General features: G+C 35.5%; 1 protein-coding gene across 3 annotated transcripts in view; it reads left to right on the top strand.

Moving 5' to 3' along the window:
- Nucleotides 1-24,577, top strand: part of LOC149781851 (arf-GAP with coiled-coil, ANK repeat and PH domain-containing protein 2-like) — a 211,292-nt gene that overhangs the window by 21,861 nt on the left and 164,854 nt on the right. For 2 of the 3 annotated variants that reach the window (XM_089936038.1, XM_089936037.1), the window contains exons 2-7: nt 3,407-3,464; nt 5,169-5,227; nt 5,696-5,756; nt 10,510-10,527; nt 19,672-19,725; nt 22,407-22,465. In XM_089936038.1, the coding sequence (XP_089792164.1) occupies nt 3,407-3,464; nt 5,169-5,227; nt 5,696-5,756; nt 10,510-10,527; nt 19,672-19,725; nt 22,407-22,465 (309 nt within the window). The remainder of the gene's footprint in view (nt 1-3,406; nt 3,465-5,168; nt 5,228-5,695; nt 5,757-10,509; nt 10,528-19,671; nt 19,726-22,406; nt 22,466-24,577) is intronic. The other variant, XM_089936039.1, reaches the window with a different exon arrangement.

Raw genomic sequence — 24,577 nt, 5'->3', positions numbered from 1 at the left:
TGTGTTCATAAGGTCAAAGGTCAAGATCATTTTTACTGAATGTAGATAAAGTGGTTTTTACACAATAACCTGTGTTTTGAACTATCAGCAGTTTCCAAACTTTGTGGATAGTTTCCACTTGGAACCTAGAGGAACCATAGTCATTTTCAGGATCAAATGATTAAAGGTCATGTCACTGTGACTGAAAGATGGACAGTGATTTCTTGACAATAACTGAAGTTCTCCATTATCTGTAGTTATGAAAATGTTGTGGATGGTTTGTACATGGTATAGAGAAGAAACCTACTAATTGTGGGGTAGCACTTTATAAGGTGAAGGTCACTGTGATTGAAAGATGAAAAATGGTTTCTGCATACTAGCATTAGATCTACATCATGAACTAAGGCCCCAGGTGGCTGAGTCATCTAAGGCAGTCGCCTGTACATATTACCGATATTTCACCTCTGTCCACACGTTATCAAGTCTCAGGCTCCGACAAAATGGATATGTGAGAAAGCTTGCCAATAGCTTCCTATGGGTTGGTGGTTCTTCCCAGGATTTTTCCTGATTCATTTTCCACCAAATATATATTAGTTCTACATTTTAGACCTGGACCAAACTTTGTTGATGGCTTACACCGTTGTTAATGATGTAGCATATAGATTGGGGTGGGGTAAAGGTAATATGCAAGGTCACTAGGAGCGTAGAAGTAAAGTGTTTTCTTTTTTCACAAATTTCAGATATCTTAATAGAGGACTGTTAAATATGGGGCTGGCTTATGATGTGCCATACTGTTGTTAATAAAATTCTTTGACAGGGTTATTTGGTCAACATGCTTTGATTGTCATATGTAGTATAGAAAAGTCCCTCCTTCAGAATCAAAGTACACCCTAAGACCAACTACATTCAGTCATTATGTGTTAACTTATTTTCCTAAACAGTCAACATATTCTGTGAAATCAAACACCACATTTCAGACCACTATTGTCCAATAGTGGCATTATTTGAAAGGTTTTACTTTTTAATATCAATACATACCAACAAATGTTGATTAATGTTGACAATAGTTGCAGTACACAGCTACATTGACCATTCAAACTTAACAATCATTGTACAGTCATAAATTCCATGCATATAATGCCAAAGTATTACAGAAACAGGTTTTTGTTACAAGAGATTGGGGTCATAGAAAGTAAAATATTGACAATACTGAAATATTTGTTGTTGTTGCTGGTCAGTGTGGGGAAAAAAACACATATTTATATTACAAGACCAATTTGATTTTTGATACTTTAATTTATCTCAATCTTCACATCATTCGTACTTTTGAATGACTTTGTTCACATTGCAGAATGTTTGAGGCAGCAAGTTATGCTATAGCAGGGAAAGCTGAAAACTCATGTAAACATAATTATCACTTCATCTTTGTTCTTCATAACTTACCTGTACCTCCCCCATCTCCTGTTTCTACATCAGTAAATAGCTCTCTTGAGTACCACTTGAGTCAGTAAATAGCACTCTTGAGTCAGGCTATCAGTCTAATAACATAAACAGATGACACCAATCAGATAAGAAATTCCAGTCAGTCTTCAATTTATTTGCAAGTAGTTGTAATTCTTTTGGATGCCAGTGTGTAATTATCAAGATTGATTGGTGGATTGATTTATTGATTGACAGTGGCGTCACTGGTGGGGTGCGGGGGGGTGCGGACCGCACCGGGTGACACCATCAGAGGGGGGGTGACACCCAAATGACTGTCTATAAAATTTTCAACTTTTGTGCAGGAAGTGTTCCATGGGGGTGACACCATGAGTTACTGTACATGACTGTCTATAAAAATTTAGAATTTTTGTGCAGGAAGGAGGTCCTTGGGGGTGACATCATGAGTTACCGCACTGAGTGACACCAACCCTAGTGATGCCACTGTTGATTGATAGGTGATCCACTTCATACTATTAAAGACTATTTTAGTGCCTAGGCTGTCAAATTAAAGTGCAGTATCCAAAGACGCACAATGGCAGCGAATCTTAACTCTGGCTGCTGTGGGCAGGATTCAAAGCTGCAAACACATGATAAGAGTCTCATGCTCAAACCACTCATCTACATTGCCCACTAAAACTGCTGGAATAAAGATGTTTGTAGAAATATAAATTCCTTACATTGTCAAAGGTTTCAGGGGCCATTAGAAAGACTCACTCCAAATGTAATTGTTTTACCATGCTAATGTATAATGTTTTTGCCATACCTTGTTTTGTTTAATGTTAGGGATATTGGTGGAAATTCACAATTTTTTTTTGTTATGTTGCCCGTTTGGTTGTCCATATGCCAGATGGGTGTCATCCTTGTCTTCCACCCCTGGAGTCACTTGGGATAGGGTCAAGAGTCAAATGTGCTCAGATTTAAATCGCCCATGACATTTCTGAATATTTTTAGCTGTTGTAGTTCAATTAATGGACCTTCAGATTTGTAATCCATGTGTCACAGGTTTAATCCCTACCCAGGCCAACCTGGTGGCTGCCTCAGTCACAGGTTTGATCCCTATCCAGACCAACCTGGGTGGCTGCCTCAGTCACAGGTTTGATCTCTATCCAGACCAACCTGGGTGGCTGCCTCAGTCACAGGTTTGATCCCTATCCAGGCCAACCTGGGTGGCTGCCTCAGTCACAGGTTTGTTCCCTATCCAGGCCAACCTGGGTGGCTGCCTCAGTCACAGGTTTGATCCCTATCCAGGCCAACCTGGGTGGCTGCCTCAGTGTGTCCTTGGGATAGTCATTTGGCTCCGGGGTCTTCAACATGATATGGCCATTAAAGTGCTTAAGGTATTGTTCCCTGCACATACAAAAATGAAACAAGCAGTCTTAGGAGGAAGATGTGAATTATACAGATATTTGATGGATTTTATAGCAACTGATTTAAGAAAATTTTAATTTCTATCAGAACATTTTGTTCCCTAAAATGATTCATTTCCCTTTTTTGAAGCCCATAATTAATTAATAAAGTAATGCCACATCTGGAAATGGAGCGGATGCACAGAGACAGAGCTATTTAAAAGGCATATCTCTGTATGCCATTGCATTTCAAACCAAATACAGCTGGATAGAATACTTGGAAGCTACTCGTACGTTGGACAGGTTTGTATCCATGCTGATTATCTTGATGGCACAGTTAACCTTTTGGTAATTTTATGATGGCAGTATTATTCACGGTATTAAGTTTCATTTGAATCCACATGTTAAGTTTTTCATGATGCAACATGTATACATTTACCATCTATGTCAGTATAGATTTGCCATCAGTGTCAGTATAGATTTACCATCTATGTCAGTATAGATTTACCATCTGTGTCGGTATAGATTTGCAATGTAATTTAGTGCTTTATTACGTACTGTAACTGTCATAGTCTCAATGTGTACTTGTATATTTACAGACAAGCCCTGGAAAAGGCAGAGGATGATATAGAATCTCTAGAAACGAAGCTGGAAAAGGTGGATACATTTATCTTTGATTCATATTTATCAGCCTTACATGCAGTGTTTTCACCAGAATTTTCAAACAGGTGGAATTCACTCTCTCAATGGGGGGGGATGGTTGTATTAGGGAACTGTATACTCAATAAACATGAGTGTGATCAGGCCCGGCCCTAGTATATGCGAGGCCCAAGGTAGCAAGCGATGAGCGTAGGGCCCTATGGAAAAAATTGCATTGCCTGAAATCGCGGGGCCTAAGGTTTTTGCCTCATTTGCTTTGCCCAAAGGCTGGGCCTGAATGTGATATGTAATTTCTTTTCTTTGATAAAGCAAAAATGTACAGTTATCTTAATTATTGCAATAGGGCAGTGATCATGAGTTATGATGGTGACATTGCATGAAGTGGAATTAGACTTGCACATAACAGCAGCGACAATATAACTGAATGCTGCATATCCATACGGCCTTGCCAAGAGCAGTTTATAAAATGCCCTTAATAACTAGATAGTCCATTATAATAAGTCAGCTGGTAAGTTCTTGATTATCCCTTTTCATCTAGAAGTCAAGTGCTTACAAAATTGGTTTGAGCTGTATTAATATTAATGACTGTTAAGATATTGTTGCACTCACACCAAATGATCTATGCATAGGTTTCAACAGGGACTCATTGAATTTAAGGGTGGTTTGTGCAATCACACATCTGAGGGAAACACTATATGTAGATCCATAAAAATTAAACTAAAACATCTCGTGCTGCAATGAAGAAGAGGACAGTAGATGTTTGGATGAGGAATTTTAGGAATTTTTTAAAAATATTATCTGTAATTTTTGAATTTGCATATGCATTAAAAACATTATGGATTTTGCATTTAAATGGCTTAAATCTATGCCATTATGTTACTAAAGTTTGATGATGAGTGCCATTAGTTTGACAGTAGTCTAAGAATGTGTATGTGCAATGTACCTTTTGAAATTGTTTTTATCTTGGCATCTCTATGTATCACTATCTCTCTCCACTATCAATTAACATTATCTATCTATCTACCTACTTACCTATCATCATCTACCTACCTTCGTACCTGCCTACCTATCTGTATTATATATGCATCTATTCACCCATAAATTAATCTCACAATTGTATTGTAAGTATTTATCCAAGTATTTCACTTTTGTTTAGGATAGAAGAAACAAGTGTTGTTATGCCCCTTGTATTTATTTATCTTCAGTATATACACACAAATATGTCAAGTCCAGATTGCAGACTTCACTGACAGATCTGCGATTGCATAATGCACTGGCAGATCTGGGTCTATGCAACTTTGTTAGAGGTAAATAATAGAACAGGCAATACATACCCTGATCTGCAGGCACATTATGTGACAGCTGATCAGGGTCTGTGTTGTTTGTAGTTGGATTTGACTTTTAAGCAAGAATATATGGTAATTGTTGCCACTGAGGTTAATGGAGTGTTATTTCTTTGATAACTTTGTACTTTAACATAATATACATTCATATATTTTCCATGAGAAAGAAATAGTTTTAAAGAATACTTGGTGGATAGAGTGTTTATGTTTGATCAGCATCTTTGTACCCAATAGCTTTATTTAGCATAATAAAGAACTACTGGGTTTATGGCATGTACAAGCTCGTATATGATCTACGGATTTTATTTTGTACATAATGCAATTATTTTACTGATGATGTTGTGTTTGATCTTTTCAGCTGGTTAAACTGTGTGCAGCTATGGTTGATACAGGGAAGGCCTTTAACAATGCCACCAGGTAAATCTTCAGATGGTTTATAAATGTAATAAATGTTTTATGACACTGATTTATGTTTTTCTGTCACCTGCCATAATATAAAAAAGAGTAAATATTGGGGTAATTTATTTAGACTGATGATAATGATGATGATGCATTTCTTTTCACTAGTAAATTGGTCTCTCACTTTAAGTCCTTAGCATACCCCTGCCCCACTTATGATATAAATATCATCATGAATCCCATTACATTATAATCTGTTGTTATCTAATAAATTTCATAATGGTTCAGCGTTGAAGACAATTTTTACTTTGCCAGTGTAAAGTATGGCCTAAAAAAATACACAGATTGCATGAGATTGATAAATATTTCCGTTGATAAATATTTCCAGCGAAATGTATCCTGTTAGTGTTCAGTTAAGAAAAAGTCACATTTATGTTGTTAGAGGAATAAATGCTTTTCACTTTTTCCTTGTTCTGTTGTAATTAGAGGCTTTGTGAGTGGTGTTCAGGATCTGACTGCTTATTTCAAGGATGATGACCTGACACATGTAAGTATGAGTTAACTCCTTTTATACTCCAATAAGTTTTACTTCATTTCACAAAAGTTCACCATCAGATTTTTTAAAAATATGATCATACCTACTTAAGAGTATAGCTATAAAGGAATCAAAGCCAATAAGAACCAAATTTAATAAAAAATATAATCATGAATTTTGTTAAGTAATTGTATAAAATGAACTAGAATTTCAAAAGAAAAGTGCATCATCCCTCTTCCCAACTTGTCAACTAGACGTGCAGTGATAGGCAGGCATATTCCGGTATTCAAGGCATTTTCTTCTGAACATGTTTTTCTTATTTGGAAAACATCATACACACCCTTTTCTCAAGGCCACTGGAATACTGAATTTCAAAATGTTTCCTTTACTTTTGTATGTCCCCAGAAGTAACTTTGCATGGAATTGCATAAATATGAAATAAAGAAGCTGATTTCTCAGAATTTGTCTTTTTCGACACTTGTTGGCTCCCAGTCACAAGTTGGAGTGTATTATGTCATGATGATGTCCATCCATCCGTACATTATCAATTTCATTTCAACACAGTAACTTCAGTTCTTTACCATCAGCAGTTACTTGAATTGTGTATGGTTTATGTTTTGGATAAGGAAGTAGCCTACTGACTTTTTTTTAAAAGATCAAGTCACTGTGACTGAAAGAAGAAAAATGGTTTCCACACAATAACATTAGTTCTTCATCACATACCAGGACCAAACTGTCCATATGGCTTGCATGTGGAGTAGGGAAGACACCTATTGATTGGGTGGTCAAAAGAGCATAAGTCATTGTCAGTGTGGCTGAAAGAAAAAGACTTTTTTTCTGCACAGAAATGTTACTTTTTGACCTTGCACCTTCACCAAAGTTGTGGATGATTAGACATTGGGAAAGAAAGTAGTCTGTTGATTTTGGGGTCTGTGGGTTAAAGGCCAGGGTCACTGGGACTAAAAGAAGAATATTGTTTTTATATGGCCACCATAAAGTGGAGCAATTTAAAGTTGTAATGTTGGTCCATCTGTCCGTCTTATTTTGTTTCTGCACAGTTTCAGTTGTCCACTATGTACAGTTACTAAACTTTTGGGATGAATTGTATGAGGGGATAAGGAAAAAACCTGTTGATTTGGGTGCTGTAACTTCCAAGTTCAAGGTGACTGCGAACGAAAATATGGTTTCCACACAAAACATTAGTTCTCGTCCTCTTTGGTTATCAGACTTTGTGTTTGGCTTGTGCATAGTGTAAGGAAGACACCTGTTGATTTCAGCATTCTCGCAGAAAGGTCAATATCACTGTGACTGAATTATACCTGGACCAAAGTTTGGGATGACTTAACACTTTTGTAAGTAAGGGGCCATTAATTTTGGGGTCAAAAGTCAAGGGCACTGACTGAAAGAAGAAACGTTGTCTCTGCAAACAAATTTCATTATCTACATAGAAGAGTGCTAAACATGGGGCAGGTTTATAATATGTTGTTTTTGGTAGTCTTGTCACTTAACAACTTAAGTAAATTACCCATAGTATGTGGAGGACATGTACTGGAGCTGTGGAGAAGGCCTGTTGATTTGAGGGTCAAAGGGTCATGGTAACTGTGGCTTCAAGAAGAATGGGTTTTGCAGAATAACGTTCATTCCAGAATAAGGTCCTTGATGAAACTTTGGATGGCTTGCACTGAGGGTAATAAAGAAGCCTAATCTCAATTCAGAGTTTATGGCCATGACAAGTCTAATAAGGAAAACAATGGTTTCTGTGAAGTAACCTTAGTTGAAGACCACATATCTTGACCAAAGGATAAGGTCACTGAGACCCCATATATCTGTAGAGTCAACCATGCTGCTACTAGAATACATATATATGACTGTTAAGCACACAGCAGGCATATATAGTTATTTACAGTATTCTTGTTCAGCAAATGTCCTCAAAAATATATCCAAAAATGGGCCAGAGGGGAAAGTAAAATCTTATTTTACATCAATACAAATCTCGTATCTAGCTTAGAGTTTTAATAAAATCTTCCACGTATTTGACACACTGAATTCCCCCTTCAAAGCTGGAAATGTTTTCAAGAAATGTCCTTTTAGAAGTCCTTTTAGAAGTGCCAGATGAAGAAAAGGAAAACTTAATTGTGCATCTGCGCTATAGACACACATCTAGCCTACAAAGTCCAGGACAGTCATTGTACATGGATACATGAGAAAGCCTGCAGGTAGCTTCTCTTGGGTTGGTTGTTCTTCCTGTTTTTGTCCAGGGTTCTTCCTCCACCATTGATACTGGCTGCCATGTATAGCCTATCTTGTGCTGAAAAATGGCGTTAAACCCTATAACAACAATGACAACAACAATCATACTAGGAGGAGAAGGAAAAAAAATCCAAAATATTTCAATATAAATGGGCCAGAGTAAAACATGGTTGGACATGTACAAATATCTTGCTGACAAAGTTGCATTAAAATCCTCAAAGCAGTATGATAGAAGTGATGACCAAACTTGTCTTACCTAAAGACAAAGGGTTTATGATTGTACTGGTTTATAAGTAAAGTCCAGGTGTAAACTGGGGGGACCAGAGTGGCCGAATGTTCTAAAGCGCTCACCATTCCAGATCACTGCCATCTCACCTCTGTCTGCGTGGGTTCGAGTCCAAGGCTCAGTTAGCATGGTTATGTGGGAAAGCCTGCCAGTAGCTTTTTGTGGGTTGGTGGTTCTTCCCTGGGTTTTTCAGGGTTCTTCCTCCACCAGTTATACTGGCGGCCATGTATAGCCTATCTTGTGCTGAAAAATGGCATTAACCCCTAGAAGAAGAACAACAACAACAACCAGCTATAAACTGCAATGATCCAGACCCGCAAATGCATGGCAGATGTGGGTCAATGCATTTAGTTGGGAGTAATCAGTAGAACAAACAGCAATTATGCCGATTTGCTGGTGCGTTATGCGATCTGGGTCTATGTTATTTGCATTTGGACTGGACTTGTAAGCAAGTACATATGTTAATTTATTTTAAGGAACAAACATCAAAACAAACTTTTATGAGTGTTTATAGCATATATCTTCATTGAGTTATACAGGGACTGAAAACTCTTTAAACTTGACATCTGTAATTCAGAATGATCAAGCAACTTCAAGTCCAGAGTCTTTAAAGGAGTTAGCATAATTATTACACATAGAAAGTTTGTGTGTGTTCCGATAGCTTCTGTTAATGTATCAATATTTAACATAATATCGACAAGTATATTACGTTTGAATTTTCATAAGAACTAGTGTATTTTGTCTGTAGATATAAATACAATTTGAACAAAACAACCCTGTTCACTTCAAGATTGAAACATTTTCAGCCTATGTTGTGGTGCAAAAAGAATTGTTAATGAAACAATGTGAAACATGAAAAACTTATTTGAACACATAAAAAGTTGGCGTCGTATAGTACTTGTTAATTTTATACATGTACCATGACATGGAATAACAAAGATGCAGTGGAAAAACCTCTTTGGACTGCAATGTTTTCATTTAGTACTTACTAATTTTGAACAAGTACCGTAACATGCAGTAATGCATTCACAGTAGAATAATTTCTTTAAACTGCAAAGAAGTTGTCATTTAGTACTCAGTAATATTAACCATGTAATATAAAGTGTAGTAGTAAGTCTGTAATAACTTTTGATTGCAAAGTTGTTGTCATTTAATATTTATTAATCTTAAAGAAGTACTTTAATGTGCAGTAAAAACAATGCAGTGGTGTAACATCTTTTGACTGCCAAATTGTAGTGCTTATTAATTTTATATAGTCACTCCAAGGTGCAGTAACAAGGATGCAGTAGAATAACTTCTTTACACTGCAAAGTTCTTGTCATTTAGCACTTATTATTCTTATACATATACCATAAAGTTTAATAACCAGAATGCAATGGAATAACTTCTTTACACTGCAAAGTTGTTGTAGATATCACTTATTATTCTTATACGTATACCATAAAGTGTAATAACAGGGATGCAGTGGAACAACTATTTTAGACTGCAAAGTTGTTGTGACTTATTAATGTTACAGAGCTACTATAAAGATTTTATAAACTGCTAATGTGGGCATGTGAGAAAGCTTGCCAGTAGCTTCTCGTGGGTCGGTGGTTCTTCTCAGGGTTCTTCCTCCGCCAGTTATACTGGCCACCATGTGCTGAAAAATGGCATTAAACCCTACAAAAACAACAACAACAACACCATTACGGTTACCTGCATCAAGTTACTTCCCCTTTGATATAGTGTGTCTATTTAAAACAAATAATGCACTACTAAAAGAGAGTAAAAATATGACTGAAACTGAATGTGGCTGTAACCTTTACAGTGACCTAGTTATGGGTTGTGAAAATGTATTCCATTGGAATAAATAATATCACCACAGGGAAGAAAATTGCTTAGAAAAAGTAAACAGCAAAGATCAAAGTACATAGTTGGACTAAATTGGAAAGTTTCTTCATATGAATTAAGCCACAGTTTCATTGTCAGGGTTATTGCTCTTCTGATAATAAGATAAAGACCTATGCACTTTACGCAGTACATTGGGTTTCATTCAGAGTGATCACAATGAAAAACTTAACTCGACAAGCATTTCTTTATTTAATAATATTACATGTTTTTATTTGTCACTTTTACATCCTCTGGCCTTTGTTACTTATGATGTAGAAAGATCTACTGTTAAATCTCTGTTGTTATGCCCGATCTTTTGTAATGCTTTAAATTCGTTGTGTCCGCTTCTTGTCATAATAGGATGACCACAGAGTTGCTGTAAGTATGCATGCACCCAACCACAGCAAAAGCTGTATCAACCACATGCATCTTAGCTGCAAAGATTTCAACATTTTAGCCATTTATGCATCCATTTCCATTGTTTTCTTGTATTTTATTCATGATTTCCATTTATGCATCCATTTCAGGTGTTTGTTTACTTTTCTTTTTCCTTGGCATTTTTCAAGTTTTTCTAAGTAATAGATGTAAATTTTGGTCGTGTAGATTAATTTACCAGAATCCTGTTCTGTGTGCAAGTACCGTATATACTTTCTTATAAGTTCAGCTGCACACACCCAGATTTGCATAATGCACTGGCAGATCTGGATCTATGCAGTTTGTGAGGAGTAATTAGAATGGATGTTGTTTCATCTGGGTTTCTTTAAACTGTTTTACATTTATGTTCAGTGTTGGTTTATGGTATGATTTGTCTTTAAGTAGACTGATGTTTATCTGTGACACATGATGGTTTCCATAATGCTCAGTCCTTTATAATAATAAAAAAAAGGACCCTTCCTTAACTCCAGGACCAACAGGGCAGATTACATGCACACAGGCCACTTTTTTTCAGCATGAATTGAATGAGTGGTGTTGTTCTGTATGTCTTTACAGATGGTATTGAAATCATTCTTGCATGAAATGAATTCCATATGTACAGATGGTGTTGAAATCATTCTTGCATGAAATGAATTCCAAATGTACCTGCATTCAAATCATATCACCATGAATTTGTTTTGTTCAATCCAGTGTGTAAACAGACAATAATCAAGAGTTGTGTAATGTTTCATACAAATTTTTTTAAATGGTACTTTAAGGTGAAATTCAGTTTAAAATTTGCTGTTTTAATTGTTCAGTTATGGTAAATGTCTAACAATTATATGTAATTTATCACATAATATTTTATACAATGAAAATAAAATAAAAAAGATGTAAATGGTAAAATGAGATAAATTGTGGAACTCCGCCAACATTTTTTGAGGTAAACACCTTCCTCATGAATGAATATTAGTCATACCAGTTTCATATACAATCCATGACACCACTTCCTGTGTTAAAAGTCATTCAGTACCAAGCTCATATGATCCATTGACATTACTGTCCTTTGCTGCGAAATAGTACTCAGCATAAGATCAGCCATTCTGCTTGAGAAATTATTGCTTCATTATTTATGTCCCTTTAAAAAAGACTTCCCATTTTAATGCATTTGCACGTATGTAGATGGACACTTCTTGCTCAAGATATTATTCAATACAAAGCAAGATCACACAGTTGCAAAGACCAGTCAGACCACTCAGCTAGTACCCTGGTTTTAAGGCCTCTTAGATTCATACAAATGATGCTGATCTGCCGTCAAATTAGCTGCCATTATGAAAATCAGAAAAACCTTTGAATACATATGCCTTGTATGCTGCAGTCTTCACTAGCTAAGGGTTGTGAATCCACTTAATTCCACATTAGGCATGTATAACTAGCCAAAACAGTATTGACCATTCAGCAAACTCATCAGAAAGGGATCAGACTGGATGCAGCTGAAAGGAACTTGTTAGCAGTCTGATTGGATGCATGGATGCAGTTGAAAGGAACCTGTTAGCAATCTAATTGGATGCAGCTGAAAGGAACCTGTTAGCAGTCTAATTGGATGCAGCTGAAAGGAACCTGTTAGCAATCTAATTGGATGCAGCTGAAAGGAACCTGTTAGCAATCTAATTGGATGCAGCTGAAAGGAACCTGTTAGCAGTCTAATTGGATGCAGCTGAAAGGAACCTGTTAGCAATCTAATTGGATGCAGCTGAAAGGAACCTGTTAGCAGTCTAATTGGTTGAAGCTACTGCAGTCACATTGCTCATTATGTTTGATTAACATAATAGTGATCTTCAGAAACAAAGACATGTGACCCATGTGTTTCTTCAATTTAAATCATTGATTTGCATTTCTCTTTTGATTTAGTACAAGTGTACCTAAGAAAACTTTCCATCTTAATTCCTATTGTCATGCAACTAGCTTTTTAATTGGTCAGTCTAATTTGCATGCTCTTTCACTAACAAGTGGGTTCTTGTTCTTAACATCATTTTAGATAGCTGCATAGGGAAAGGGTTGATGTGGAACTGAGTTGATCGACGACCCTTGGCTAGATGATATGTCCCTGGCATCATCAATTTATGGAATAGCCCAAATTTGTTTATCTGAACTCATCTTTATCTCATTGCTTGAGGGTTTTGGAATTATATGAAGATCTACTGCATTTTTTTTTTTTCTAATATCTTTTTTTGCATTTAAAACATTTACTATTTTTTGGGTTGAGGGTTGCACTTGTAATTTTTTTTAATGCTGATGCAGAAAGTGCAGTTTTTACGTGGTGGAATATTGTAATGTATTTGTAATACTGTCTAAAATTATGTATTCATTTTTTGTAAGAAAATAATTGAAATTTTGACCACCATTTTTACCAAGCTTGCTGTTTGCTTATTGGTGAGATTCGGAAGTCAGATGTCATTTGGGATAAAAACAGCTTTCATTTAAAAGCAATTTTGGCCATTAACCCTGAAATAAAACAGAATTTGTAGGCACCTCATGTATGTGTAAAAATTAAAGTTGAACTGGGAATTGAGACCCAGTTCTAGTAAATATTAGACATTTATATCTCTTGACATATTCGAATGAAGCCCCTTTGTGTGTAATGCATTTTCATCCTAGGGAGAAATGTTACTAACACATCTCCATGTAGATGTGTAGAATGTGTTTTGTTGAGAGCCTTTACCTCACCTGGCCATATGGCTAATTGAGCTTATGGTATTACCATGCATCCATCATTTATCTGTCAACATTTGCTTGCTATCACTTAGGAAGCCATATTTATGATATATTTTGATCAAACTTAGAATATAGTCTTATATCTTCAAGACTTTGGAAAAGTTTTGAAATGGGAAAGATCAGCATGTAATAATGAGGTGATCAATTGATAATATTTGCAATATTGGATTGCATTATCTAGATGATCTTGAGTGAAATCTATGCATATTAATGAGCTGATTTTGTATCATAATAAACTGAGTTTGTTACCCCTATGGATTCTATATTTGTGGTCCAGTTGTGATAAAATCTGGACTGTAAGCTTTAGTGTAGTCAGGACTTCTTATAATTCCATAATGATTGAGATCCATGCATATTCACAAGGTGATAATGTGTCTGATTGACTGAACTTATCACAACTTCAGAGGGGGCCCCAAGTGGCTGAGTGGTCTAAAGCACTCACCATTGCAGATCATTGCAATCTCACCTCTGTCTGCATTGGTTCGAGTCTCCGGTTCAGCCATTGTAGGTATGTGAGAAAGCTTGCCAGTAGCTTCTCATGGATTGGTGGTTCTTTCCAGGGTTTTCCTGGGTTCCTTCTCTACCATTTATGATGTCTGCCATGTATAGCCTATCTTTTGCTGAATAAATGCTTTAAACTCAACAACAACAACAACTTGAGAGACTGTTTCTGATCCAGTTTTAATCAAACTTGCTATATAGGCTTATATTGTAAATGAGTTCCATGAGTTTTATTATGAGCAAGATCTGCATATATTAATGAAGGTGTCTTACATTGGATTGTCTGAGTTTATTCCCTAACAAGATTATATTTATGACGTGATTTTTCTGTTGCCTCAGATACGGGAGGTTGTGGGTTTGAGCCCATGCTGAGTCATGCCAGAGATATATAAAAATGGTACTAGCAGGTGCCTCGCTTGGCACTCAGCATTAATGGTTAGTGTTAGGACTGATCAGTCTGGTGTCAGGATAATGTGACTGGGTGGGACATCATACGTGCCAACCATTATGTGTTTTGATGTAATCATTATGCTTTTTTTCACCAAATTACGCATTACCCTGGGCTGTATATGGATTATGCCTTTTTGATGCATGAAAATAAATGAAAAATGAAGCAATAAAAAGTTCATTTTTGTAATTTTTATTATCATCTCCATAATTACACTGATATAAATTTGAGAATATTCTTAAAAAGGTGTCTGCTGCATCACAATGACTTAAAAGTACTTTCCTTATTTGCTATTTGAATAGCCCATCTCCAAGAAAACATACGGGTTTCTTAAAATTTGAACTTTGCCTCACATATTAATTTTATTAAGCTATAGAAGTTGTTGACCGTTCTGTACATTTAAAGAAAAGGGTGCCAGATGTTAAGTGAAATGCTTTATGGTGTGAGTTGTGAATGTTTCTTGATGGAAAATATTGCAGCAGATAGATCTTTTCAAACTTCAAAACATGTCAAACTTTAAATGTAGTATGCAAGAGTAACGTAATACAGCAATCTGAGCACCTGAACTCATTGCAGGTTTCCTGTTGATGATCATTCAGCAAAACGTACACACGTGGAATACTTATACATGTACTGATAATAACCAACTTTTTAGTATTATTTTGTGCTTGTATTCTGGTTTTAATCCATGGATTTTGCACTTGTTGATAACAATTTTGACCAGCTGCAGGTTAGTAGCTGTGTGTGCTGTAATTCAGGCATGTAATATAGAGATTACACTTTTTATGCCCAAATAAGCTTTTTTGCCACTTATAATAGCAATAATTACGCTTATACCTCTAGTGGGCTTGGCATGTATGGGACATGATGGTACATGTCTGCGGCATGATGCCCCAGTGCTGGACATCAAAATAAACTGCCACACTGCAGACATCTTAGCGATATGATTGAAAAATTGGTGAAGCTACATTAAAAATCCAAATCACACACATTCATCAAGATGTTGGATGAATCTTGCCAGGAGCAAGACATATGCATATTAATGAGGTGATCTTGCATCTGATTGGCTGGGCTTAACACTTTTTTAAACTGTTTTTGATGGGATTTTGATCAAACTTAAGAGAAAATTTAGCTTGTACCAAAAAAATTAAAGATCACTATGATTATGGGCAACATTCATGCATATTAATAAGGTGAACTTGTATCTAACTGGCTGAGCTTTATGGTACTACAACAACTCTGTCTTGTCAGATTTTGATCAGACTTATCCATTAGTCTTATATCATCAAAATCGTAGACGAGTTTATGAGGAAGATCTACTGTATTTACATGTACTAGCTTATAAGTCAAGTCCAACTGCAAACAACATAGATCCTGATCTGTTGTAGCATAGTGTGCCTGCAGATTAGGGTCTGTGCAGTTTGTTCTCATGATTACTCCTTACAAACTGCACAAACCCAGATCTGCCTACGCACTGGCAAATCTAAATTTGTGCCATTTGCTGTTGGTCTTGTCTTATAAACTAGTATAGACGGTATCCATATTTATGAGGATAGTTTGTATCAGATTGGCTAGCACTCTGAAAATGGATTTTTTTACAAGATCTAAATCTGCTCAGACTTGCATCAATAAACTTCTGTCATCATGGCCTTAAATTGGTTCAATGATACATGAGATCTGTACATATTGACTCAGCATGTTAGATAATGGATGAGTTCAGTTATGAACAAAATCAGTGTGTGTTAATTATGTGTAAAATCCACATGATACAAGGGTTGGGAAATAGTTGTAGTCTTAGAAGTTATTGTTAAGCCAACTTAATAGAATTGTCAGCAGTTAATTGAAAAGCCATATGAACAATATCAGGTTACACTCATTCTTCTTGTGACAGTATATTAGAAGCTTTTAGAGGATCTTACATTCTCTCTGTTGAAATATCAACAAGATCTGCTCCCACATTTTGTGCTGTAATTTATCATTTATTAATCCCCACATATATTGCTGTAATTTCTCATTTATTAATCCCCACATTTCGTGCAGTAATTTCTCATTTATTAATCCCCACATCTAGTGCTGTAATTTCTCATTTATTAATCCCCACATATAGTGCTGTAATTTCTCATTTATTAATCCCCACATCTAGTGCTGTAATTTCTCATTTATTAATCCCCACATCTAGTGCTGTAATTTCTCATTTATTAATCCCCACATCTAGTGCTGTAATTTCTCATTTATTAATCCCCACATATATTGCTGTAATTTCTCATTTATTAATCCCCACATTTCGTGCAGTAATTTCTCATTTATTAATCCCCACATCTAGTGCTGTAATTTCTCATTTATTAATCCCCACATATATTGCTGTAATTTCTCATTTATTAATCCCCACATTTCGTGCAGTAATTTCTCATTTATTAATCCCCACATCTAGTGCTGTAATTTCTCATTTATTAATCCCCACAGTTAGTGCTTTTGTTTCTCATCTATTAATCCCCAATTTCGTGCAGTAATTTCTCATTTATCAGTTCCCACATTTCATGCTGTAATCTTTCATTTATCATTCACCACATGAGGTGCAGTAATTTCTAATTTTTCTGTTCTCACATCTGATGCTGCAATTTCTCAGTTATCAGTCCTCACATTTTGGTGCAACACAGTTTCTCATTTATTAGTCCCCACATTTGATGATACATAATTTCTCATTTTTCATTCTCCACATCTGATGCTGCAATTTTTCATTCATCACTCTGTTGCTATAATGTAACATGTATCAATCTCAATATTTGGTGCTGTAATTTCTCATTTTCAATCTCCACATCTGCTGCTGTAAGTTCTTATTTATCAGTCCCCACACCTGTTGCTGTATACTCCTGTATCAGTCCCCACAACTTGTCTTATAATTACTAATGTATCAGTCTCCACTACTGGTCTTATAATTACTAATGTATCAGTCCCCATAACTTGTCTTATAATTACTAATGTATCAGTCTCCACTACTGGTCTTATAATTACTAATGTATCAGTCTCCACTACTGGTCTTATAATTACTAATGTATCAGTCCCCACAACTTGTCTTATAATTACTAATGTATCAGTCTCCACTACTGGTCTTATAATTACTAATGTGTCAGTCCCCACAACTTGTCTTATAATTACTAATGTATCAGTCTCCACTACTGGTCTTATAATTACTAATGTGTCAGTCTCCACTTCGTGTGCTGTAATTACTCATGAATCAGCCCCCAAGTTTGTGCACCATAAATTACAATCTTCCTTGATATGGTTTGATGGCAGACGACCTTGAGATCTGCCAATTAATTTAAAGTTTTCAAATTTATTTAAGTGAGAATCATCATTCAGAACATATCGTTACTAAGGATACAAAATTATATCTGATAGACTACTGAAAAAAGCCGACTAATAGTTCCAAAGGACACCATAATGTGAACTTTTATTGGCGCATATTCTCTGTTACGTGTGAACTCTGATTTGAATCCATTTAATGTTTCAACAAGAGTAAAGTTTCTGCATGAACAGCAGTTTCTTTAAAGTGATTCTTGCTTTTTATGTTGCATGGTTACCACACTAAAATGAAGTTTTATTGCATCCAGTAAACATCATTAAACATTAATGTTGTAGATTCAGATGCTTTTGTTCTCAAATCATAATGCATGAGACGGAGAGGGGGGGGGAATGTTATGAAGAATAAATACTAACCATGCTTTCCTAGAACAAATTTCTTTAATCACAAATTCCATAAAATTTTAAAATGTTAAACAATTCTTAAAAGTAGCAAGAAATCTCTTCTTTATCCAAATATACTTAGTAAAGATATAGGTATTATTTTTCTAGTGATGGTGGCAGCAATGTCTGTTCAGGTTCTTTATAATTGCTTTTTAGGCAAGATATAATATCCTGTTTTACATTTGTATTTTCAACATAATTTTGGATGTATCAGTTTATAAAAAACAAGTCTGTTATTTTTCAACATATTAAATAAATATTTAAAATCTGAAAACAGCTCTATAATTTTTAAATTTCATTTGTTCTGATTAATGAATGATACCTAATTATTTTTTCAAAGTATACGCTAATTGTGTGCAGCGTGAAATTAAAGCAGAAAACTATTTTACATTGCGTACATTTCATTCACCTCAAAATGTAACTGAGAATTTATATGGTTACAATCTGGTCTCAGATAAATGTGTCAAATTTTATTCCATTCATTTAGAGTTTTCATAATATCCTTCTTGTTTTTGTTTGGTCTGTGATGAAGAAATTTGACAAAAATTCATTTTTAAATTTTCATGTTTTGGTTTTTTATGAAAAACGTTTTTCTATCCTTTGAGTGACTGTTCAGAATTTCAGATTCTGCCTATTTTTATTCTTTTGATTATTTTCTAAATCTCAGACCAATATCACAGACTTACAAAGAATGTCAGATCCATGATCATGCAAAATCTAGGTTGGCGCTAGAATTCTCAAGTAGTTGCTAATTCTGCATCAAAATATACTGATCTAGTTACAGAATGGAATTTTCTGTTTTGGATCTAGCTTCAAATTTATTTTTGGTCGTGAACCATTATGATTCCCTGTCTTTGAAATTTTTATTTCCTTACTAATGAATATTAGGGTTATTGCTAAATTGTTCTTCCCGTATGGTCTTTGTTAAGAAATTGTGCCACTTACATCATGTATACAACCCCAAAAATCTGCGGACACTTGAGGGTGTTAGAAACTTTGAGGAAGAATCTGCATACAACAGCCAAGACCCTGAAATTGTCAGTTGTCAGAAAATACTGTTGTTATTCAAATGAACAGCTGTCAGAAATTTTTAATCACCTTTTATGACTTTGGGATGTCTGGCACTGACATGAAAATGTTTCAATTTCGGGAGAAACTTAGAATTTTAGCTAAATTTTACCATCTGTGCTCACTTATAAGTCAAGACCAGCTGTAAACAAGATAGACTCTTATTTACTGTCACACAATGTGCCACTATATCAGAGTTGTTTGTTCTACAGATTGCTCCTAACAGGCTGCATAAACCCATGTCAGCCAACAAATGTGATGGCAAACTTGGGTCTGAGCCATTTGCACTTTGAGTCAACTTATAAGTGAGTATGTACCATACATCTAACAAAATTTGTAAAGGTGTGTTTACAGTGTGCCTGTTATATTAGTCAATGCATGCTGTACAGGTTACACACTTGTAAAAGTATTTTCAAAATATGTTAGTAACTGTTGTGCATTGATTTTATTGAGTAATGAAGAATCATACAGGTATTTTCAACTTTCTGTTTAATTCATTTTCCCATATGTAATGAGGAATCATACAGGTATTTTCAACTTTCTGTTTAATTCATTTGCCCATATCTTTTCAGACTTGTTTGAAGAAGTTCAGTCATGCTATGGTGGAGATGATGAAGTACTTTACAGTAAGTTCTTTGCTGGAAGAATAGATATGATTCTTTTATCTTGTATTTTTCAGTACAGGAAATTCAAAAATAGAAATAATGCATGAATGAACAAATGGATGATTGAATTAATGACTTAAAATTGGTAATGAAGGAATGTTAAGTAGCAGTAAGTTGGTAAGTAACAGTTATGTCTCAAAATTTACATCAAATGTACAAAAAATTTGAGTTACCATGTTTTTGACAGTGAAGAACAACAGGTATTAACTATAATTCCTTAAATATTTTGATACACTCAAAATGTTATAATTTATAATTTCATATAATTGCAATTTTGCCATTATTTATAGATTTTTCTGACTTGATGCACAAAAGAAATGTTTGAATTTTTGGAACATTTATATACTAGAACATTCGAATAAACAAGAAAAAGAAATGAAAGGAAGATGTTTATTTGTTTTGAAATGGGAAGATTTCAGAGAATCCAATGAAATATTTTTTTATATGAATATTTTTGTTAAAGCAACAAGATATCTATTGCACAATATACCAATCCTGTAACTGTCCATCCTGTAACTGTCCATCCTGCCTATCTGTTCATGCATTCTGTCTGACATCAACTTTTGGGTAATATTTTGCAGACCTGGACAGACATCTGGTCATCAACAGGTCCTGGATAATGTACTATAAATCTGATTAAAATTGGAACTCTGCTGCCCTATGTGTATATCTGAACATTGACTGCTTATGGGTCATGTTCTGGTGATCTTTGCTATTACCATGATTGCTAATATAATCAACCAGTCAGATGAAGTCTTGTATCTTCGCATTTATGAGACTGAGCAAATGGCTGAAGAGCATCAATGCATGACAAATGATTTGATTAACTTTCAGATTTCTAAAAGCTGTGTTTCCAATGGCTAATTAAAAAATCACCATGTGAACATAACCCTAAGCTGTCACTGTCAGATCTTCATGTAGAACAATGGAGATCTGATTTTAATCAGATCGATGTTCTTTGAATTCATTTATTTTTGTTGGTATTAGTTTTCGTTGTCTTCTGAAGAAATGGCTATTTACTAAATATACTCTCTTACAAGTCGCATCCATTACTGTCTTTTGAGTCCAGTTGTGAACTGCACAGACCCAGATCTGCCATTACATAATGTGTCAGATCTGGATGTTGGCAGCTTGTTTGGAATAATCGATAGAACAAACAGTATATGCCCTCATCGGCTGACACAATGGGTGATGGCAGATCAGGATGTGTGTTGTTTGCAGTTGGACTCGTAAGTAAGTATATATGATACATTTAGTTAATATTTAAGTTCAACACTTGAAAAAGGTTGTGTTGTTTCCACCGAGAGATCATTGGTTATTGGGTCTTTCATTTTGTGGTTTGTAGCAACCGCAGAATGCTTAAAAGTTGGTACCCGACTAAAAATACCACATTATGCAATGTAATGGTCATACAGAGATATTGTGTAAAATTAAATGGTCAAATATAGAGATAATCTTTAATAAGTAATTTTTTATTCTTTTCATTATTCAATAAATACATGTTATAGAGTATATGTTAATAAGACATTAGCGTATTATACCCGTTGGATTCCTACGTTTGGCTGCTAAAATTAAGTATGATGTAGATAACCCACAATTTCGTTACCTCCATTTACTTGGGCTTGATTTGCTGTTTTTGTTGTTGTTGTGATATAATTCTAGAAGGAGCCAACAATCCTTACTGCAGAAGTGTATTGATTGAATGGTCATTCAAGTAAAAATATCATTCTTTTGTAGAAAATGTTTATATATAGCTATCAAAAACAGAAAATGGGAAAACTATTTCCTTTCCTTTAATTTCTATAGGAGAAAAAGGCTTTATCATTAATCTACCAACTATATTGTGTCCACATAGAAAGTGTCAGTTATTGTAAATTTTGTCTGTATTCATATCTGTGTGATTTTATGGAGTGGTTGCAAAATTGATGTGATTAAAAGTTAAATCTACAGTTTTATAAAACTAGCCTATTGTACATGGCCATACACATAGATATTAGGACTTCTGCATACATATTAGGATTTCTGCATACATGTTAGTGGCAGGTGATACCCAAGTCAATTTTGTGAGGATCATACTTTTAAATGCAGTACTTTAAAAAGCATACAATTTTAAAATAATAACAAGTTTTCTAGAATTGGAGATTTGAAACTTGGCTCAAATAGAAACATTCACATTCGACTTTTAAATAATGTTAGGATTACATTAAAGTTGACAATAAGGCCAAACTAGCTGTCAGATTATTCCAAGTATTCAAATGACTAATATTAAAATTTTCAAGGTTTACCACACACTTATCAGAATGTTATTTCCAGTACTAACAACAGAGAATGTTCATGTCATATTAGGTACCATCTCTGCTGGCTTATAAGTAAAGTCCAACAGTAAACAATATAGACCCTGGTCTTCCATCAAATATTGTGCTGTCAGATAAGAGTCAATGTTTGTTCTTCTGATTACTCATAACAAATTGCATAGGCCCAGAACTGCAAGTGGATTATGTGACTGCAGATCTGGACCTGTGCAGGTTGCATTTGTATTCAACTTATAATCCGGCATATACAGTTATGTTTTGAAAAGATACATATTCTATATTTAGACATCTATCATTGTACCATCAATACGGATTTTTTTACTTCTTCAGATACTCATTGATCAAGCACAGAGAACTGTTGGGAAAAATTTGAATCATTTTGTTAAGACGTAAGTACTAAATATTTTGTGTTGAAATTCTCAAATGGTGACTGTTGTGTGGATTTAAAAAAATGTATAACATCAGCCATTATTGTTGATTATGTTTATGATGACTGGTAGTACTGTTGTTGTTGATTTTGTTTATCATGACTGGTGATACTGTTGTTGATTATGTTTATGATGACTGGCAGTACTGTTATTATTGTTATGTTTATGATGACTGGTGATTCTACTTAATATCTATAGAATATGTGTGTTGTTCATCGATTTTTGCCTGCAAATTACATTTTTTATTTTATTCATTGTTTCGATAGGGGTTACCCGAAAGACTCTGTAAGGCATGCAGTTACAAACAGGCCATCCGTTATCTTGCTTCTGCAAGGTATAGGCAAGTTATTGTTCTACCCCTGGCATCAGCACCCACTCATATTAAAGCATATGTACAGCTTGGTTGTGTCTCAACCATTCTTGCTTCCTAAATTCTGGAGTTAGTTTCACAGCACCTACCCCTCCCCAATTTGGAATGGGCTAAGGGAAGTAACCTGGTATATGCATGTTCATTATTTGTGCATTCTTGATTATTGTTTGGGTTTATCTCATGGCCATGCAGGTTTATGGTATGCTGTATTTGTAATGTTGTACCTATTATCATACGATATGGTAAGGGGATACATTTTAATAAGTAGTACACCCTCATCTTACTGGGTCCCAATGGCCTTTATTTCATGCATAATTTACTTGGCTAATGTTTAGGTGTAACTTTATTTTCCAATCACTGTTCATGTTAGAATCATTAATCTAAAGTTAGACACAAAGACACAGTGATCCAATTCAAGAGTGCTCTTAAAACTCACTTATAGCGACTGCAAGAACAAACTTAAAGACCTAATAATGTTTCCTACCTGAAATATTTTCAGCATGTTTTTATGTTTTCTAATTTTATGGTGTTTGTTTTTGTAATCATATCATTATATATGTTTTTTATGTTGTAGGTGTTGTCTAATCTTGTAAAGCGTGTTGAGCTTGTAAAGATTAGGAGCGATACAAAGTCCTCATTATTATTATTATTATTGTATGATCTCTATTTGTACCACATCCATACAGCATCATAGTCGAGCAATCGTTGAGTGGAATTCTTCACTCTATATCAACTTTGTTGATTATGAGAAGGCATTCGACAGCGTGGACCAAGAGACACACTGGAAACTTCTTCGCCACTGTGGCATCCCAACCAAGTTGGTGAACCTGATTAAGAACACTTACAACGGAATGTCCTGCAGAGTCATTCATAAAGGACAGCGCACAGACAGTTTCCTAGTGCGGACTGGCGTGAGGCAAGGCTGCTTGCTGTCACCATTTCTCATCCTTCTTGCCATCAACTGGATTATGAAGATGTCCACCAATGGCTGAGAAATGGGATCCAGCGAACATTGGGGAGTCAACTTGAGGACCTGGACTTTGCCAGGGACCTAGCACTCTTGTCCCATAGTCAGCAGCAAATGCAGGATAAGACCAGCATACTGGCAGCCACATCAACACAGGTTGACCTCAACATCAACAAAGACAAAACCAAGATCCTCAAGATCAGTTATGTCGGTAACAACCCAGTCACACTACATGGAAGTCCCCTGGAAGAGGTGGAGTCCTTCATGTACCTGGGCAGCATTATCAACCAGCAGGGTGGCACAGACGCAGATGTCAAGGCAAGGATCAGAAAGGTGAGAGCAGCTTTCATACAGCTCAAGAAGATCTTGAGGTCCAAAGAAATTTCCTTGACTACCAAGATCAGACTGTTCGACTCCAATGTGAAGTCAGTCCTACTGTATGGAACAGAGACCTGGAGAACCACCAAGTCGACCGTAAAGAGAGTTCAGACCTTCATCAACAGCTGCCTAAGAAGAATTCTCAAGATCCGCTGGCCAGACACCATCAGCAACACCAATCTGTGGCAGAGAACCTCCCAGATTCCGGTAGAGGACGAGATTGAGAGAAGGTGGGGTTGGATAGGACACACCCTACGTAAGCTGCCAATAAACATTACTAGACAGGCATTGAAATGGAACCTTCAAGGCAAGCAGAGAAGGGGATGACCAAGAAATACCTGGCAATGTGATCTTGAGG

Source organism: Sinohyriopsis cumingii, chromosome 15, assembly GCF_028554795.1.
Source record: "Sinohyriopsis cumingii isolate HCF-2022 chromosome 15, ASM2855479v2, whole genome shotgun sequence".
NCBI classification, from domain to species: domain Eukaryota; kingdom Metazoa; phylum Mollusca; class Bivalvia; order Unionida; family Unionidae; genus Sinohyriopsis; species Sinohyriopsis cumingii.
The sequence above is the reverse complement of the archived record's forward strand: the minus strand, read 5'-3'. Positions and strand labels throughout refer to the sequence as shown.